Source organism: Cupressus sempervirens, chromosome 5 (assembly GCF_028749045.1).
Source record: "Cupressus sempervirens isolate cs-2001-9-10 chromosome 5, ASM2874904v1, whole genome shotgun sequence".
Classification (NCBI taxonomy): Eukaryota; Viridiplantae; Streptophyta; class Pinopsida; order Cupressales; family Cupressaceae; genus Cupressus; species Cupressus sempervirens.
In genome coordinates, this window is record NC_143122.1 from 471,554,001 (window position 1) to 471,576,059 (window position 22,059).

Here is a 22,059-nt window from a genome sequence, read left to right on the forward strand (position 1 = left end):
ACTGTGCAAGCTGAACCATCATAAACACTGTCTAACACATGTGACAATGAATTGTGCATCTGAAAGAGGTCATGCACATGAGGGTCTCAAGTTAGACCGTGTGTACTTGACACCATGTACACATTCAAGAACTCCTCTGTGAGCTCTGTTTGAAATCTCGATGCAATAAAAGGATGCCAAATAGAAGTTTGCCAAGAAGAACATCCTCCAACTTGTGTTGCTCAACTCTGATCTCAACTTCACCATGCCAAAAGTGGTGAAGCCAACCAATGGAACATACGCAAATGCAAATACGCATGCAGGGATCCTAGTATATCTAAGAAAGTATCCTACTTTTTGATTGCTCGAGGACAAGCAATCTTGGGTGGAGTGGTCTGTCATATCCCCTTTTGAAATAGGTTTTAATAATAAATTAAAAGGTAAATAAATACTAATAAAAAATATAATATAATTAAATAAATATAAAATTAATTAAGTTTATTGAATGGTCAAAGGGCATGACATAAATAATCATTACTACTGAAGAATCAAAGGTATAAAAGGAGTGAATCAATCATGAACTTGGAATGAAGGGTGGAAAATAAAGTGACTTGAGGAAATATATAATAAAAAACTGTTTTCAAAAGATAGCAATAAGGATAAATAGTTGTGACTCTTTGAAAGGGTACAAATAGTGAAAAGACGAGACTCCCTCCTGATTCTAAGATATAACAAGGAGATCAAATCATTTGGAGAGGCCTCAAGTCAGATCACAAATTTTTACAGTAGAGATTTAGAATGACACTCAGAAATAAAGGAATCCAAAAGATTTGGAAGATAAATCAGATAATGTATTATTCTCTAAAGGTGCCAATGAAGGGTGGTGACTCTTTCACCAGTAAAATATGAAGAAGAGATCATTCCGAGAATTCAGTCATTAAGTTATCAATTCAGCATTGATTCAATCATCATTCACCAATGCATCAAATCAAGCAATCATTTCAAAAGGAGCTTCTATTCTCATAAGGAAGCAAACATTGTCCAACCATCCAATAAATAGATCGAACCATCAAAGGAAAAACAATCCAGTAAGCACCATAAGAGAATAGAACAGTCTTCAGCAATCAAACATATAGATCAGATCAGGGATTTCTATATCTTCCAAACAATAGTGATCTTATCCATTTGTCGTATGCATGAGATGCACACTTAGCGTACGCATTATGAAGACACTATCTAACATGTAATTTCGTATGTGTGTGGCATAGTGTGAAATTTTATTCTAAAACATTAATCTGTTTATAACCCAGTAAGTAATCATACAAGGAAGAGAAGAAAATGCAAGGAAGGGGAACAGATACAAGATCACCATCTAGATTGGCCACCCCATTCTGGATGTCCAATGTGCCTTCCACTTGGGGCCAAGAGAGTAAGTGTCTGCTCTTGGGCATAGATAGAAGGACTTTCGGCAGCCTGTTGCAATTTCCTTTCCAATCTCTACGATGATTGATTGTTGGAGAAAGCACAAGAGGATGAATAGGGAGGGCAGCTACAAGCACCCCATGTTGGATGTCCAATGTGCATGCTACTTGGGCCAAGAAGGTGGGTGTCCAGTCTTGGGCTAACCTATCATGTTCTTTCATTGAAACTCTATTATGATTGACTGCTAAAATTGAATGAGAATGTTGCATGACCTATCTAATGAATTGCAATGATTATATATTTGTACTCGTATGTACGATTACTGACCCTGTTAGAAATAATTGAGATTTATATGTATGTGTGTGTAACCATTATTGTTTGAAATTAATATGGTTGCAGCACCTAAATCCGAACTTATCTTGATAAAAGGCATTTTGATTGGTAAAGTTATATCTTTAAGTGTCTTGCATTTCTTATTTTAATGGAATTTGTTGATTTAGTGCAAGATTTAGGGCAATCCCAAAAAGGGGACATTACATTTTGACATCACTGTCAATTTCAAGGATGCCAACAGATGATAATTTTGGAATTAGCTTTGAAATTGGTGTTTTGGATCTCTCCTAGCTGGATCCCTAAACAAATTAGAATATAGAGCTTGTGCAACACAAGCCTTGACTTACTTTAAATCTTTGCAAATTCGGCATATTTTATTTACTTTTAGATTTTCAGCTTCTTTTTTGTTTTGACTTTGCCTAATATTGAAAACATTTAATATTATTTTAACTTATAATTTAAATAGGCATCCCCCTGAAGATTTGCCACAGAAATCCCCCTCCAAGGCGGACTAGAAAGGTGCAGGGTGGGGGCTCTCAATGAGCTGGAATATATTTTGGTGGATTTTGTATCTACTTATGATGGCACTGAGATTTCTCTCCCCGACTTTGTGGTTGGGAGAACAATGGCTAATTTGAACTCGGCCATTGTTGGGAGATTTTTAAACTTCTGCCCATCCATTGACATGGTCAAGAAGTGGACGGGAGTTCAATGGAAACTCAAGGGAAATGTTGCAGTCTCAGCCATGTTGGCTGGGTTGTTTCTCTTCAGATTTGCTGCTCACGAGGAACTATCTTTGATCCTCTCTGGTTCTTATGTTTTTGGTAAGCACTTCCTAACTCTTTCCAAGTGGAAACTAGGGTTTGACCCCTCAACAAAGCTAAGTAAGATGGCCCATGTGTGGGTTCATTTGCTTGATCTACCCCTTGAGTTTTAAGATGAACAAATTTCCAAGTGGATTGTTGACTCTTTTGGTTACTATATTTCTGTAGACATTGTTACTCTGACCAAATCTCTACTAGCTTTTGCCAGATTTTGTGTCAATATAACTATTAACAAGAAACTACCCAATTTTGTAGTCCTTAACGAAGACAAAATTTTGTATTGGCCTAAAAACTCTAATCTCAAGAATGTTATCACCATAGGGTCCAGAGATGGAACCTTATATAAACTATGTAACATCCAAAAGCAAGCCCTAAATCATGAAGTAACAAACCCTAATGAAATTTGGCATAGAAGGCTCGAACATATTGGATTCAGTACACTACCAAATATAGAAAAAATCACCACCCGAACACCTAACTTAAATTCAAACCATATAGGCATTTGTAAAGGATGTGCTCTAGGAAAGAATGTTAAAAGACCTTTTACTCCAAGCGAACACAAATCTAAATCAGTTCTAGAACTAGTCCACATTGATTTATGACGACTTATGCGTACACTTTCTCTAGGAGGATACTCATACTACATAATCTTTATTGATGATTTTTCTAGGAAAACCTAGATTTACTTTCTAAAAGTCAAAGAACCAAATGAAGTTCTATTAAAATTTAAAGAGTTCAAAACAATTGTGGAAAACCAAACGTCAAAAAAGGAACAAAAACTCTAAGATCAGACAATGGGGATGAATACACCTCTGAAAATTTCAAAGACTTCTACACCTCTATTGGGATTAAGAGGGAGTATACTATACCTTATAATGCTCAACAGAATGGGGTGGCAGAAAGAAAAAACAGCACCATTGTTGAAGCAGCAAAAGCTATGCTACATGACCAAAATTTACACTTCTCATTCTAAGTTGAGGCCACTAATACTGTTGTATATATTCAAAACAGATTCCCACACTCAATCCTTGAAAACATAACCCTTGAAGAAGCCTTTACAAGAATTAAACTTGACCTAAGTCATCTCAGAATATTCGGTTGCCCCGTTTCCATTCACATACCTAAAGAAAAGAGAACCAAGTTAGAAGTTAGAACCATCCAGGAAGAAAGGAGTATTTGTTGGGTACAGTTAAAACACCAAAGGGTATAGAGTTTATACCTGGGCAAAGATCAGTTGAATCAGAAGAGATGTCAAATTTGAAGAAAACAATGCCTTAAAGCTATCCAATTAATTAAATATCATCGTATTTTAATTTTTCTTTAATCAAAATTCCACTAGTACAGAAGATGAGCCCATGACAAAATTAGATGAGAATCTACAAATTGAAAATCAGAGGGAGAACATATCAGAAGAGTATGAACTATTACCAGACACTAAAAAAGAGACATCTCTAATATCAAGAGAATGCCATTATGGGCAAGGAAAATGATTGAAGAAAATCACGTTGAACCAGATGAAATCTCCAGAGAGATCAAGAAAACCATAAATAAATCTTGTTACACTGCACTAGTAACTATGCTTACAAAATCTGAACCATCAACTGTTGAAGAAGCCCTATCTTGTCAAGCATCGAAAGATGCTATGGTCAAAAAATATCAATCCATATTACAAAATGATGTTTGGGATATTGTACCTAGGCCAAAAGACAAATCAGTTGTTTCATCAAAGTGGTTATACAAAATCAGATATACTTCAAATGGTGATATTGAAAAACATAAAGCAAGATTTGTTGCTCGAGGTTTGTCTCAAAAGGCAGGTATTGATTATGAGGAAACATTTGCTCCAGTTGCTCGATACACTTCAGTAAGGACAATTATTGCAATTGCAATATCCAAAGGATGGAAGATACATCGAATGGATGTCAAGACTGCATTTCCAAATGTGTTGGAGCAAGTGCTATCATGGTTCTTCGGGCCAGATTTTGTCAGACACCTTGATAACCAACTCATCATGGTTCTTCGAGCTAGATTTTGCTGGGCACCATGAAAATCAACTCATCATGGTTCTTCGGGCCAGATTTTGCCGAACACCATGAAAATAAATTTGTTATGGTCCTTTGGGCCAGATCTTGCCAAACACCATGACAAAAATCTATTATAGACCACACTTAAGGTGGTGTTTAATCTTGTATTATGTTTGCTTCAATTCCCTCCATACTAAAGAGGGAGTGTTGAAATGTTAGCCTCATAGTAAATTGAAGCAAACTCTATAAGTAAATATAATATAATATATGATAATATACATGACTGATGATAAATCCAATTATGAAGTTCTGATTGAATATATATATATATATATATATATTATCATCAACTTATATTTACATATTATCAAATGCCAAAATACCAATCATCATTTATATATCGGTTATAATCTAAATACTGATCAAATTATGTATTAGTTGCAAATGAAATACCAATCACATTAATTGTGTATTGGTTACGTTAATGCTCTGATCAGTATCTGCTATCTGTAATTGTTATCAGGCAGTTTGTTATTGTTTCGATGGGAGTTTAGAGACATGAGCCCTTTCACATTGATACTTATATGCTATTCAAAGGCTGGGATAATCATCAATAAAATTGGCAATGCAGAATCCCAGTCTTCAGAATTAAATCAGAAATACATCTTACTCACAGTCCATTATTTATAGACTTATATATCTGCCATCATTATAGTAGCAGTCCCTGCAAAAGAAGAACACAAAATTATACCAGAATTATAATATAATCAGTCAATAATTTTGCAAGTATATTTAGTTCTATCTCCATCAAAACGATCTAATCAAATTAACAGAAATTAGGGGGCCTGATGGAGTACAGTGACAGCATGGCAAATCTTCCTGACTCTGTGCATAATATTGGGCTCTTTGATCTAGAGCTAATTAGCAACCCTTTCACATGGTCCAACAACGGAAAAGGTCTCCACCTTATCCAAGTTAGATTGGACTGCTTTTTAATTTCCTCCTCTTGGGACCTTGGCACCTCCTCCTCCCTCTATGTGCTACCAAGAAGAACTACCTCTGACCATAATCCTTTGCTCCTCAAATGGTTGGATGGACAGGGTTCGGGCCCTACCACTTCAGGCATGAAATAATGTGGTCCTCCCACTCGAGTTTCGAGGATATGGTGAAGGATAGGTGGTCTACCCCAATTATGGGTTCTGCTATGTAATGTATCACAAAGAAGATTGAAATTATCAAGGAAAGGTGAAAGGGTGGAATAAAAACAGTTTTAGAGATATCTTCAAGATTAAAAGACTTAAGTGAGAAACTTGAAGAGCTTCAATAGCAAATGGCATCGAGTGACTTCTCACTGCACTTAGAGGAGGAAGATTACAGGAATAAATGGAAGAACAATATGGCTAATGAAGAGGTTTTCTGGAAATAAAGGTCCCACATTTAGTGGCTCATGCAAGGAGATCTTAACTCGGCCTTCTTTCACAAGATCGGCAGCAAGTAAAAGGAGGAACACGATAAATTCTTTATTGGATGACAATGGTGTGGAGGTCTTTAACCTGGTTAAACTTCGCCCTCTAGCTTCAAACTACTTCTCTCAGTTGTTCGCTAAGCACAATCATTGGGCCTCGTCTCTCCGGGACCAACCCCTTACCCACCTCTCGCGAGCTATTACTATTCAGGATAACGACCTCCTCCTATCCAAAGTCATTGGTGATGAAGGTGGCAGTTTTTGCTATAATTATTTACAAGTCCCTAGGTTTGGATGGCTTCCTCTTAGCCCTCTTCCAAGGCTTTTGGGACAATGTTAGTTATGATGGTACTAGGGCTGCTAGAGACTTTGTTAGAACACATAAACTCTTGAGACACTTGAATGATACCTACATTGCCCTAGTCCCTAAACACAATGCCCCAAAGTCTCTGAATGACTTTAGACCCATAAGTCTATGTACTACCTTCTACACAATCCTTACAAAGATTTTGGAATCAAACCACTTTTGAATAAGATTATCAACCCAAATCAAAAGGGGTTTCTCTCGAGAAGATAGATCCTTGATGTGACCATCACAGCGCATGAAATCATCCACTCTATGGACCAGAGTAAAGGAGCGGGTAAGGCATTCAAACTTGATATCTCCTTTGATAAAGTCAATTGGGCTCTCCTATACAAGGTGTTAATTATATTGGGCTTTAGCCAGGGTGCTGTTAGCATAGTAAGGGAGTGTGGAAACAGTGAAGTTCTCGATTTGGTCAATGGGAAACACAAGATTGAATTCTCCCCTCATAAAGGGCTAAGACAGGGAGATCACCTGTCCCGTTACCTTTTGATCATGGAGGCAAAGGTCTTAGGGTGCAATATGATGAACTTGGTTAGTTTAGGTAGAATTTTGGAATCAAACCACTTTTGAATAAGATTATCAACCCAAATCAAAAGGGGTTTCTCTCGAGAAGATAGATCCTTGATGTGACCATCACAGCGCATGAAATCATCCACTCTATGGACCAGAGTAAAGGAGCGGGTAAGGCATTCAAACTTGATATCTCCTTTGATAAAGTCAATTGGGCTCTCCTATACAAGTTGTTAATTATATTGGGCTTTAGCCAGGGTGTTGTTAGCATAGTAAGGGAGTGTGGAAATGGTGAAGTTCTCGGTTTGGTCAATGGGAAACACGAGATTGAATTCTCCCCTCATAAAGGGCTAAGACAAGGAAATCACCTGTCCCGTTACCTTTTGATCATGGTGGCAAAGGTCTTAGGGTGCAATATGATGAACTTGGTTAGTTTAGGTAGACTTTTTGGCATTAAGCATGCTTCTTGCCTTCCCCCTCAACCTTGCAGCAGTTAGTGGTTGACACCTTTGGAATCTCTCCAATGATTGAGGCTAGAGAATGGAAAACTCTCCTTATCTAATATATTGTTGCCTCGGGGCAATGTATCAATTATGAGAAGAGAATTTTCTTAAACACAACCATGGACCTCCTACGTAAAATTCTGAGTATTTTGGGTTGGCAGTTTGCCAACCTCCCCTCTTCCTACATTGACTTGCTTCTAATGGTTAAAGATGTCAAGGTTGAGCTCTGGTACTCTATCTTGGAGTGGTCGCAAAAGGAACTTAATGGGTAGAAAGGTAAACTTCTCAGTAGTCTTAGAAAATTGTAGTTGCTTGCATCCACTCTTATAGGTGTTCCTTTTTACTTTCTCTCTTTTAAAGATTACGAGGTTGATAGCTGACAAACTGGAGAAGATCCAACGCACCGTTTTATGGTCTAGTAATAATGAAAAGAAGAGACTTCCTCTTGTTTGTTGGGACAAAGTTTGGCTCCCCAAAAACCTGGGTGGCCTTGGAATTCATCTAATAACCAACATGAATAAGGCCCTTATGACCAAAGTTGTCTGGAAACTTATTTTAGGTGTTGCTGATTGGTGCAAAATTATGTAGACAAAATACCTCAATAGGAGGAGCTTCAATGCACTCTTTACTACTCGAGGCTTGCCCTAGGACTCCAAGACTTGGAATAACATTCTCAAGTGTAGAAGCCTCCTTTTTGGAGCGAGTTGGCAGCTTGGCAATGGAAAAAACGCCAAGGTCTAGGAGGATAAATGGCTGGGCAGTTTTACTCTTAAAACTGGTATGTTTAACCCCTTGAAGGACATCCTTGTCCCCTAGGTTGGTTCTTTGATCATTGACTATTTGGACCATGACAAATGGTTGGACCTCCCTACCCTATTGATTGGTAGACCTAATTTGAGGATGAATATCATGCAGCTGATGGATTTATTTCTAAAGAATAGACTCCTTATATTTGATAATGCTAACAAAGTTATTTGGTCCCCTACAATTTAGAACCTTCTCTGTCAAGTCTGTCTACTCTCTCTTCATCAAGGAAGTGGGTGATCTGATCTACTCAACCAAGGTTTGGAATTCTCAACTTTTACCTAGGTTAATTTCTTCTGGTCAGTTCATTTACATGGTAAAGACTCTTGACAACCTTGCTAAGAGAGGCTTCAACCTTGCCAATAGATGTATCCTCTATGTTTTGCAACATGTTTTTGTTAAAGTGAACTTACAATGGGTTATAAATTCTAACATTTAGCAATTCATCATGGATTTGCATTCTCCTTTGTCACGCCCCCTTATTCAACTCCTTTGGTGGCAAATTCCTCCCCATGTTTGTTGGTTCATTTGGAAGGAATAAAACAACAGAATCTTTAGGGACTCTGAATTAGCCTTGAATGTTGTGCTTCACCTTAGTCTCAAACTTTTTTATAAGAACCTCTCGAACTCCAACTTGAAGAGCCCAAGTAGTCCACTAGCTGCTATTAACATTTTGTTTGCCAAGCATTGGAACCTCTTAAACGGGTTTGATTATTTTGATAATATTAAAGTTTTTGCTAGAAGGGCCACCAAATGGCTTCTCCCCAAATCTAACTAGATTAAGCTCAATTTTGATGGTGCGGCTAAAAAAGAGACTAAGGTTGGGGGGAATTCTTAGGGACTCCAGTGGTCAAGTTAGAGTTACGTTTGTTGGCCCCCTCCAAAACCACACAGTTAATCAAGTTGAAGGCATGGCCCTACTTTGGGGTCTTTAAGTAGCTTTCTCTATTGGAACTAGGAGAGTTGTAGTGGAGAGGGATTTGATAGTCATAATTGATGTCGTTAAGGGCAAGTCCTAGGCTAGCTAGAAAGTTTGTTTATAGCATATTGAGAGACATCAAAGGCCTCCTTTCTAGATTTGGGAGACCCAAGAAAGGCACACTTACAGAGAAGGGAACTCAGTGGTTGATTCCATGGCAGTTGTTGGTTTGCAGTTAGAAGGCTTACGATGCTGACGCGCTATCAATTGACTACCAAGGTCCGCTCAACACCTAATTAGGCTTGAAGAGTGTAACAACCCTTTTGTGTTCACTATGAAGTGTAGTCACACTAGTGTTTTTGGCCTCATCTTTGGCATTGTTGGGCCCACCAAACATCTTCACATGGACATCGCCCTTTCAAATTTCAAATTCTTGATTGTGAGATGTTAGCTTGTTCACATTTTGGGCATTGTACTTCTTATGATTACTTGGCCTAATTACAGTGATTACATGTCACAATAAAGGATATATCATCATTGGTTATCCTTATCAAAAAGATAGATTATGGTAATCTACGTCAAAGGCTGGATTTACTTGGTTTTCGCAAGGCTTTTCTGATTTTTGCCTCAACAATTATGACTTATGGCATGTGCCTCCATGCACTCACTATTGGTTAAGGGCTTGGGACATTGATAATTTGGGCATGTTAATTTATATCAACACTTTAGTTCCTCACTGCCAATGCTAGCATTCTGTCATTGTGCTCTCTATTAGCTGGGTTGGCTTTTGGGTGCTTTTCTTGCCCAAGGTTTTGCATTTGCTCTTTGCTCAGACCATGGGGGTGATAGGCACAAAATTGAACCTAATAAAATTGACGAGAAATACAAGAACAATCCCATCGTAATGCTTATATGGAGAGGGGGTATTCTCCCTTTCATAGGGAGTATAATTGGTTATGATGAGCATGTTTCTCATCAATTCATCTCAATCTAGAATGAGCACAGAGTCTCTATCAATGGTATTTCCTTTGAGAAGATTATTGGGAAAGCCATCTCCATAGAGAGGAGAAAGTGTAAACGCACAAGCCACATCTCGGACTAAGCCAGCCTAAATAAGTTCTTTCAAGCACCTGAGAAGCAACTAGTCAAGAAGCGGAGTGGCTTCAGACACAAAAAGTTATCAAAATCTGGTCAAAGGTGTATGATATGAAATTTTTTCACTTTGGAAGGCCATTATGGTGTTATTCATTTCTATCACCTTTCTTTCCTCAACCATTTGAGGAACAAGGTTTATATTTCTATTCCGGCCTTTTTATTTCACTCTATGGAAAGCAACATTGCGGAAATTGTACAAGCAAAAGTAAAGGGAAAGAATAATGTCATCCTCCATCACGAGCCAATGTTTTGTTTGTATAAATTTCAGTTGACCCTTTGCTCCCCCTCCCAACATTTATGTGCAAATTATTCTGCAACAACCTAAGTTGTCGCCTTCTGGTTCCAATCACAAACAAGGCCTCCTCCCTATCGCTGGGTCTAGATGCAAACTTCATGTGAAAAACCTTTTAAAAAATGTTATTTTGACTGACGCCTCCCCTATTACTAAATCCCCTATAAAGTCTAAAAAGAAAAAAGTTGAGAACCCAACCCTTGAGCTCCAAAACCTAAAAAAAGCCATGAAGGTCTACATTTTTTATTCGAAGGTTGACATTGTTGAAACTCCCTGCCACTCCAATTGGAATGCCAAAGAAAAAGGAAAACAAGCTATCAAAGAGCTTATTGATGAGTTTGAAGACAGAAAAAGACTTTAAAAGGGGTACGTCCTACAAGGTCTCAAAAAGCCCCAAAAGAGACATGTCTCAAGCCCCTCTATCAATCCTCCCTCCCCTCCCAAGTTAGATCTAGATAAAGTCACTATTGAGGAAGTTCAGACTAAGGATAACCCAATTGAAGATTTGCAAAACCAAGGTTTATGTCCTTGTTTGCCAAGAAATGAGAGAAATTGTAGGTAAATTCAACCTTCAAATTACTAGTTTGGAAGGTGATGTCAAACAACTAAAGGAGGAAACCACGAATCTGAACAACAAGCTTTATGATGTTAGCAAGTTTTTCCTAAAAGTGATGCACGCCTTTGCCTCCACCCGTTGTATGATACAAGAGAAGTAGCTTAGTGAGAAGATGTTGGATGAAGCTGACAATTGGGACCTGTTTAAGTTCCTCAATAAGGAATGGACTAACATCCTCTTATCCAAGAGGTTGGGGAGGGACATATGAAGTTGTTTATGGGTGGTTCTTTTTTGGTTGGATCTACTAGCCCAACGGGGTTGCATTTTTAGTTTCTCTAGTAGCTCTGTTACTCTGTTTAACTGTTGTTGGTATTCAAAACTATTATATTCAACTACTATTTTCAACCTGTGTGGCATGTTTTAACTTTTATATTCAAAACTTATTATATTAGTTTTAGATTAGCTAATGATTGGTTATATGGCTATAGCTAGTGGTTTATTTTTTGGATAATTGTTTCTGATAGTAGTAGACTTTGGATGTAAATGTACTGGTAAACTTAGTAGAAAACTGTAATTTAAATTTAATCAACCTCCAGATTACTGATCTTGATTGTCTTATTGCACAGGCATCAACAATCACAATTTTGTATGCACTAAATTAATGTTCAAATTTAAGATATGAATTATGAAGATTACATTTTGCGTTCTTTTGAAGTTTGATGGCAGAGATAGTACTATTTATGATTTTCAGTGGTCCCTATCTCTTGCGATCCTATCCAGATGTATGTATAGCCCTACCAAAAAGTGGTCATGTCTGATCAGTATAAGGAGACATGACGGTTCAATATGAATTGTTTCTAAAATCCCATATCCTAATCGTGTGTTAGCAGTTAACTAATTTTAACACTGATCTCATCGGTGTTAGCTTGGATAACAAATCATAATTGATCTCTATAAAGCAATAACTATACACGATCAGTGCTTAATCGTTTTGCAAGGTAATGCACAATCCAAGAGATAATCGCAGATTTCAAACTTGGCAAAATATGCACAGTCAAATTGCTGATGGAAAGGATAGTTACATAGATCATATATATGATTGCGTGTGTGTGCATGTATATCAGTTCACATGGTGAACTGGTATACATGCATGCATACATAGTTATCAAATTCATCCTCTCATACTGACCAATACTATCATATTTTAACACTCCCTCTTAGCTAGGGAAGACAACAAGGTATAAATAGGTTTAGACATCACCTAACACGTGATATCAAAAAGTATACAAAATATCAAGCTAGTGTGATATTTGCATATCCCAGATATGGTATGTGCACTGACACCACATCACATGATGTCTACCATAACATGTCATGGCATGTCCACAGACATTACATTACATAATGTCCACCATGATTATCTCATAAAGACAAAATTGATCCACAACAGATATCAAGTCAGCATGATGTTTGTCATGATAGTAAACATTGTAAAGTTGCCACCTTACAATGTTGAATACAAGTGTACATTATTAGAAAGACCATCACCTTTCAATAATATACACAAGGGAGGCCCACAAAGTCATAGAGACACATATGACAAAAGAGTTTACACATTAAACATCTTATATATATATATATATATATATATATATATATATATATATATATATTAGTACAAATAGAACAAGTTTTGAGATTTAGTCTCAATAAATTACATTTCAACCATACCAAGTTTCTTTCTAATGTGCTCCACTTTAACTCTGGAGAGAGACTTAGTAAGGATGCCTGTTGTTTGATCATTTGTACAAATATATTCCAACTAAATTGCTTTACTTTTAACCATATCCCTCACGTAGTGATAAGGGATCTCTATATTCTTGGATCGATCATGGAAAACAGGATTCACTAAGAGCTTGATGCAACTTTGATTGTCACAATGGATACTAGTAGGTTTCAAGAATTTTCCAAATAATCCCACAATCAACTTTTGAAGCCATACCGCTTCTCTAGCTCACATGGCAGCTGCAATGTATTCTGCTTCAGTAGAACTTTGTGCTACAGAAGATTGCTTCCTGCTTATCCAAGAGGTCATGGCTGATCCCAAACAAAAAGATCCAAACGTACTCTTTTGATCAGTCACACTTATGGCCCAATCTAAATCTGAGTACCCATGTAAGCCTAGATCAACATTCTTATATTTGAGCTCATATCCAATAGTACCCTATGGGCACCTCAAAATGTGTTTAGCAGCAACAAGGTGTATTTCACGTGGTTCACACATAAACTGACTCAAGGCATTTAGTGCATAGAAAATGTCAAGTTGTGTGTTAACCAAGTACATCAAAGATCCGATAATTTGTCTATAGAGGGTAGGATCTGCAAATCTGGATTCAATTGTTGCCTCTTTCAACTGATGTAAGTTTGTCTCCATAGGTGTGGACATAGGCCTATAGTTTAGCATTCCAAATCTTTCAGAATATCAATGGTATATTTTCCTTGATTTAGAAGGATACCATAAGGTTCATGCCAGACTTCCAATCCGACACAATAGTGTAGGATACCCAACTCCTTCATTTCAAATTTTGAAGCCAAATCCTTCTTGCATTGAGCAATAGGGTGATCTTCTCTTGTACTCAGCAAGTCATTAACATTTAGAAGTAAATATTTACATGTCACCTTTAATAATCTTAAAGTAGAGATTTAAATCTACATCATTCTTAGAGAAACCTAGTCTCGTAAGGTAGCTTTCAACTCTCTCGCACCAGGCTCTGGGAGCCTATTTGAGTCCATACAAGGATTTTTTCAATTTGCATACATGGGATGTTGCGTCATGAATCACAAAACCGTCAAGTTGTTCTAGATAGACTTCCTATTTGATAGTCTTATTCGAGAATGTCATCTTTACATCCATCTGATGTATCTCCCAGCCCCTAGCTAGAGCAATGGCTACAACTGCTCTAATGGACATATATCTAGCAACAGGTGCAAATGTCTCCTCATAATCAATTCCTTCGTTTTGTGAGAAACCTCTTGCAACAAAATATGCCTTATGTTTCTCTATACTGTCATCTACAGCATGTTTAATTTTGAAAAGCCATTTAGAGGAGACAGTGGATTTCCCTTCAGGTCTAAGTACTATGTCCCACACATAATTTTTTTAAATAGATTGCTACTCTTCTTTCATAGCATCTTTCCATAATTGGTGTTTAAGAGCTTCAGTTACACTAGTAGGTTCTGAGTTTATAATCTTGTTCATTAGAGCTACGTAGTTTGATAATATGTTAGACCTCTTACTCTCTCTAAAAGTGCCTTTTGGTGCAGCAAAGTTTTTTGCTTCCTCAAAAACCTTTCTAGTCCAAAGTGGTTGTTTCCTTTTGTTAATGTTTTGATTTTGCTCCCTCTAAATTTCAGGATCAGTTTGGTTTTCATTAGAAGTTTCTTCTAGTTACTCCCTCTGAGGCTCAGAAGTACGTTCTTCCTCCATGTTCTCAACTGAGTCCTGAATTTCTAAATCATCTGAGCTCTTTGAACTTTTGAAGGCAATGTCTTCCTCAAAGGTGACATCTCTGCTCAGCTCTACTTGGCCTTGTTCAAGTAAGTATATCCTGTAGCCTTTAGAAGTTTCACTATAACTTACAAAATTCCCTTTTCTCCCAGAAGGTTCTAATTTTGCCCTTTTCTCTTTAGGTACATGTATGTATATATAAAACACCTAAATATCCTAAGATGGCTTATATAAAATTTTATCCCAGTGAAGGCCTCTTCTGGTATTTTATTATCAAGATGTGAGTGAGGACATATATTTTGTATGTAGACAATTGTTCTTGAAGCTTCTACCCAAAATGAAGTTTCAAGATTTTGGTCATACATCATTGACTTTGCAGCCTCCACAATGGTTCTTTTTCCTCTCAGCCACTCCATTTTGTTCAAGATTATAGGGTATACTGAACTCCCTCTTAATCCTGGCATTAATAAAAAATTCTTTAAAGATTTTTTAAGTGAATTCTTTTCCATTGTCAATTCTTAGGGTTTTAACTTTCTTTCCAGATGAGTTCTCTGTTAGGGCCTTGAATTCTTTGAATTTCTTAAGAATCTCTTCTAACTCTTTACATTTCAAGATGTAGATCCAGGTCTTTCAAGAGAAATCATCCACGAAAATTACATAATATAGGGACCCTCCCATAGATGGGGTTGAGATAGGTCCACATAAGTTTGAGTGGACTAATTCCAATACATTTTTAGTTTTTCTCAAACTATTTTGGAAGGATCCTTTAGTGTTCTTCCCTAAAGCACACCCCTTACATATTCCATTATGGAAGCCTTGTCACTAATTGTTCCATAAATGTTGGGGCTCAAAAATGTATATACCCTAATCTTCTATGCCAAATTTCATTAAGTCATAGGTTTCATGAATGAGTGCTTGTTTTGACTCAATGCAGAGTTTGATAAGTATCCATGTCTTATACCTATTGCTTTAGCCTTCTTAAAAATAGCATTCTTTAGCCATGCCAAGACTTTTCCATCTATGAAAGTGACTCTTTATCCATTATCTTCTAAGTAGCTACTAGGTTGAATAGTGATGCCCAAATCTAATTTGATGTTACAGGTACCCATTTCTTTTATAGGATGTGCGTAGTCATCTCCGATGGTTACCTCTTCCTCAATTTCTTCAACCATAGTATCTAGATGTTCTCTGAATCCAGTGATATGTCTAGATGACCCACTATCAATCACCCAAGTATTGACTTTATTTGATACATGATTTAATAGTGCTTAATAGAATGGGAACTTCTCAAGATCCTCTTTTGTATTTGTTTTCCTAAATTTAGCATAGGATGCTTGTTTCTTAAGTATGTCAAGGCATTTGACAGCATAATGTCCATATTCATCACATCCAAAACACTAGACTTATGAAGCATCTCTCTTTTGCTTGCCTTTTCCATGACAAATTTTCTTCCTTTTGAAGTTCTTCTTCTTCCTTTTCTTATGATGGTTGAAATTCAAAATGTCAAGGTCTTCATTTATAGATTTTTGTTTGATTACTTTTGGTAACTATCTAGCTTCTTCTTGTAGACAGATGGATCTTAGGCAATCTAACTTTGGGAGTTTTGACCTTGCACATATACCTTGTTTGAATGATTCCCATGAGTTGGATAGTCTGCTTAGAGCTATTAGGGATAATTCTTTGCTTTCTATCTCATACCCAATGTTTGATAGTTGATCCCTTAATTCTATTATTCTCATGAAGAAGGCATTCACAGATTCTCCTCTATTCATACTTATGTGATTCAACTGTGTTTTGAGTGCAAGGGTTCTGCCTGTATTATTTATCTCAAAGGTGTTCTCTAGAGATTTTAACATGAGGTATGCAGTCGTCTAATTTGCCAATATGGGTACTATGTGGTCTCTCACAGAATCCACTATCAATTTCATAGCTTTCTTGTTATTTTCAATCCATTAGGATTTTTCTGGCTCATCCTCAAGTTCTGTCCTTTTATCTTTCACATATGAATCTACTTTGTTCTCATCTAATATCATCATGATTCTCAATTTCCATGCTATGAAGTTGTTGGCACCCTCAAGGCAATCCTCAAATCTGATTGGATTTGTCAATCCGAGTGATGGAAGTAAGACAGTACTTTATCAGAGTAGGTAGTCTGATTTCTCAAGTTTACCTTTGATCTTACTAACTTGGCTCTGATACCATGTAAATGTACTGGTAAACTCAGTAGCAGACTGTAATTTAATCAACTTCCAGATTACTGATCTTGATTGTCTTATTGTGTAGGTATCAGCAATCTAAATTGTGTATGCACTAAATTAAATTTATGTTCAGATTTGAGATATGAATTCTGAAGATTATATTTTGCTTTCTTCTGAAGTTTGATGGCAGAGATTGTACTGTTTATGATTTTCAATGGTCCCTATCTCTTGCGATTCTATCCATATAACCCTACCAAAGGGCAGTCATGTCTGATTGGTATAAAGAGACATGACGATTCAATAGGAATTGTTTCCAAAAGCCCCGATCCTAATCGAGTGTTAGCAGTTAACTAATTTTGACACCAATCTTATTAGTGTTAGTTTGGATAACAAATCATAATCAATCTCTATAAAGCAATGATTATATACTCTATCAATGCTTGATCGATTTGCAAGGTAATGCATGATTCCAAGAGATAATTGCAGATTTCATACTTGGCAAAATATGCACAGTCAGATCACTGATGGAAAGGATAGTTACATAGATCATATATATTTGTGTGTGCATGCATGTATATCAGTTCACATGGTGAACTGGTATACATGCTTGCATACACAGTTATCAGATTCATCCTTTCATAATGACCAACACTATCATATTTTAACACTGGATGTTGTATATCTTCTTCAACTTCTCAGTTTCTCTAGTTGTAGTTAATAGGCTCTTAATTGGTTTCTAATCTGCTGTTAATTTGTACCTCGGGCCAGCACCTGTTTTTTTTGCTGCTGTTCATATCAAAAACTTCTGCGAAAAAAATCTGCCTTAGAAATCACATCCCCCATGCCAAAAGTTTGAAAGAGCCTATTAACTAATTAAAATTTAACATTTCAGAATTTTTTAGTTTGTTAAGTTTTTTTAAATCTATTTATATTTTAAAATTTAAATATATACTAAATAGTCATCTAAATACGTCTCAGAAATGAAACCCCCCATCTCAAAATTAAGAAAAAAGCTAAGTATCTTACAAGCAAACAAGTGGTACCACTTTCTTGCTATGCACCCTTTTCAAGCCCAAACACATCCTTATTCAGCTGAACCAATAACACTTTTGCCCATAGTTATTTCTGGGATATTGTGTGCTCTTTTTTGCACCATGTTTCGGATCTCACCCTGTGATCCATAATCAAGATGAGAAAGCTAAAGAAGAAAATGGATAGATTGCAGACCAATTATTATGCATAACAGTTATTATGCCTTATTATACATAAGGTAAAGTTATGTCTAAATGCTTACATAGAGTCACACTCTGACTTGTTCTTTAACCATATAGCTCATAAACCCTTACAAAAAAGTAGATATACAATCTAAAACAAGACGTCGAAAAAACTTGTAAACTGAAATAAACCAAGAACTCGCTTAGCCATTTGAACAAAAACTGTGAAAATGCATAGATCTTAAGGCCTTGGAAACTAATCTATTCATATGCAAAAATATTGAACAATGACCTAGCTAAGTTTGTCCGAGACTTTAAGCATACCAAGTACTTGCTGAGCAGTTAACCGAGATTTTGGATCAGGCTCTAGCATCCGCCGTACCAAATTTTTTGCATTTTCGGAAACTTGTGGCCATGGATCTCTTTTAAAGTCTGGATTCCCACGAATGATGGCATGAGCAACGCCTGTCTCTGTTTCTGCAAATAAGCAATTAAGAACCTTCAAATTCAAATTCACGCTACTTAAAGAGTTTAGAAGACAAAAATGAACTAAGCCACATGGTAAGACTGATCAATCAAGATAAGGCTTTAATTTTATAATCAAAATGCCCAATTATAAAAAAATTTAAAAACAGAAATGGAGAGGAAAGGAACATTGTCATTTCCCAATAAGATTCAGATGATACATGTGTCAAGCTGTGTTCAATCATTTCCAAGAACGCATACCATCATAAAATGGTGGCACCCCACACAACAAAATGTACAAAATGACACCAGCACTCCACACATCTACCTCGGGACCATAATTTCGCTTTAGCACCTCTGGTGCCATGTAGTATGGACTGCCAACTAGCTCAGAAAATCTATCTCCTGAAACAAAGAAAAAGCAAAACACCACACTAGCTTATGCAACTTATCGAGCAAAGGTGATTGAAAATTAAAATTTCGTAGCAAAGCAAGAAACCTTCCACTGTGTAAACTATATCTGAAGGCTTGTGAAAAGACTGGAACTTCAATAATTAAATATTATACAGTGATCATACAAACAAGAAAAGATGCGGCACTCCTATGGTAGCCGCTGTAAACATTATTGCATGAACAAAGGTTGTGCATCCAAGTATCTAGGGCACTAAATTACCAGGCTTGAAAAAAACAGACAATCCAAAATCAATGGCCTTCAGAGGTGCATTCTCTTTTGCGTTTGCAAACAGGAAATTCTCTGGTTTAAGGTCCCTGTGGATCACACCATGTTGGTGGCAGAGCTGCAGTCAAAAACCAAACTATTATAGTAATGAGTTATAAAAAATAAAATCATTATCTCTGAACATGTGTTCTATCACAAGATGTGAAGGCCAGCAAAATCGAAATTGAGATCATCGCCCTCTGAGAAGCAAAGGGCGTATATATCTCCACAATATTCCCCTCACCTGTCTAAGTGGAAAAGATTGTTCTGATTTCAAGCCCATTACGTATTAGTTTGGGTTAATTTTGTTTGTATCAAACAAACAAATAAACATTTAAATTTGCTAAGAACATGAACAGCAGGCAAAACTTCAATTTTAAATAGAATTTGTGAAAATAAATTGAAGGAAATGCAAGAACATATCAACCACGATACAAGAATCAAAAAACATTTATTAATATCAAAATTCAATAAATGCCCCAAAGAGAATTGACTGGCCTAGTTTTTCGGCAAGGTAAAGCGAATTTACCTGCACAACTTCGACAATTGTTCGTGTTAGTAAAGCAGCATCACGCTCAGTATAATGTCCTCTGGCAACAATCCGGTCAAAGAGCTCCCCGCCCTCACAGAGCTCCATGACCAAATGAACATCCTTGTCATCTTCACAAGTTGTCTTTAAACAAACAATGTTGGAATGCTTGGGCAAATGTTTCATGATCGCCACTTCTCTTCGTACATCTTCAATATCGACCTTACTCTTCAACTTGCTTTTGGAGATGGATTTACAGGCGAGTAATTCCTGAGTATCTTTATCTGTACAAAAGTAGGTGATTCCAAATTCCCCTTGACCAAGCACTTTGCCCAATTCATATTTCTCCTCAATGCTCTGCTGCAAGCACCCTTTTAACACAGAAATTGGCCTATTGTTGTTATCCTTGCGACCATTAATCGAAGGTTTGATATCCTTCTTCTTCTTCCTGTTCTTATTAGTGTTCTTATCACCCCCAGATGTGCAGCAATTACCCATGTTTCATAAAAAGCAGAACTGGGGCGTCCTGTAACAAAATTGGGTTGTTACGCCAGCAGATAACGGGTTCGAATCTGGCAAGCTCGGAGAAAAATACGAAAAATAATAGCTACACAGGAGCCGCCCTGCCGCCCATTCCCAAACTACTCTCCTAGTACATCTCCATTTCAATTGAAACTGAAGTTAAAGCAGATACCCAATAAAAGACCACGGCAGTAGCCCATGTCAACAGATATTATACAAAATTTGAGCGAGCGGCTTCAAATTCGCATTGAACAACGACCCACAAAATTTAGTAACTTGGTCTTTCGAGAACACAAATTTGCAGAGCCATAAAGTGGGCGCATTGATAGATTTCTGATTGAAATATTCAACGAAATGTGAGCTCACTAGATGGGTTCCAATCCGGATTACGACAAATGGGCGAACATTCGATTGGACTTTGAAAATCAGTCGCCATTTACATCAGATTGACTATACCTCCTTGTAGATTTCGAAATAATTTTGTATTTGTCCATCCTATCGTCATAGAGAAGCAATCACGGAACGTGTTTTAATTTTTGGGATCTCAATTTTATCGCAAAACCCGTCCACACTCCGAGGTGCGTTCTTTGGGTTTATTAGTTCCTGCCTAGGAATGCATTCATGTCACTTCTAATATGCATTAGCACTGACCAATCAAATCAAAGAATTTAAAACATTATATAAAATTTCAAATGTTTATATCATTTTCTAATTTTTCATTATTTTATAAATCACATTTTTCATCCATTCTATTGGTTCATACTATTATTTTTTGTGGGGGAGAAAATTAATTTTCTTATACAAAAATACAAATATTTTCTAACTTCGTTAATAAATACATTAATTACAACTTTATCTTTTCCACATTTCTTCATAAGATTTTTTTAAAATCATTTTATCTTCCACCTCACACAACATATCTAATCAATATTAATTCTTACTAACAATATAATTTCAATATGTTATATCTTTGTATTTGAATTTCTAATTTTTTTTAAACTTTGATTTTTTAATAAATGTAGTCAAATTATTACTATTATTTTACTTTTGTAAAAATAAATTAAGAAATATTATTTTTTAATTATATTTTATAATAGTGTTTGTAATATGTATAATTGATAAGTGTTACAATTTGTAAATTATATCATTTATTATTATGAATATTTTATATTTAAATAATTTATCATTTAGTTTAAATATATTTAAAACTTAAATATATATTTTAATATTAAATTAATAATTATATTTTACATCAAAAAAAATATTAAAGAAAATAACCACAAAAAAGAAATAATTCAATTCTAAAAGATATGTAAATTATTATTAAATTTTTATAAATTATGTATTAAAATTAAATAGTTATATTCTATTTCTTATTTATTACATCATATTTATTCATCAAATCATTGAGGGAGTTTTTCCAACTACTTATGGTTCTCTAGTAGCATGCATAACATGTTTAAACATATAATGTGATACTCCAAATGCTTCATCACTTCTTCAAGTTCTATAATTCAAATATTGGTATGGATAACTTTCCTCATTGCACATATTTTAAGTTGTCAATATAGAAGGTGCAAATTTTTTTAGTTCCTGCCTTTGGTAGGAAACTAATGGAATCACCAAGTTCCATATTAGTTCTATAATCTAAAAATTTCATTGATATACCAATGTTTGCAAAAAGTTTATTAATTTGCATTTTTTTTTAAATTGAAAAATACAACTTTTTTAAAACTTTATTGGTTCATGATG

General features: G+C 36.0%; 1 protein-coding gene across 1 annotated transcript in view; it reads right to left on the bottom strand.

The window, feature by feature from the left end:
- Nucleotides 1-20,874, bottom strand: part of LOC149556802 (calcium-dependent protein kinase 13-like) — a 37,559-nt gene extending 16,685 nt beyond the window's left edge. The window contains exons 1-4 of the mRNA XM_089831345.1: nt 19,786-20,874; nt 19,212-19,335; nt 18,800-18,943; nt 18,398-18,550 (exon numbers count right to left, since the gene is read on the bottom strand). Coding sequence (XP_089687471.1) covers nt 18,398-18,550; nt 18,800-18,943; nt 19,212-19,335; nt 19,786-20,283 — 919 coding nt within the window. The 5' untranslated portion in view covers nt 20,284-20,874. The remainder of the gene's footprint in view (nt 1-18,397; nt 18,551-18,799; nt 18,944-19,211; nt 19,336-19,785) is intronic.
- Between the last annotated feature and the right edge of the window lie 1,185 nt (nt 20,875-22,059).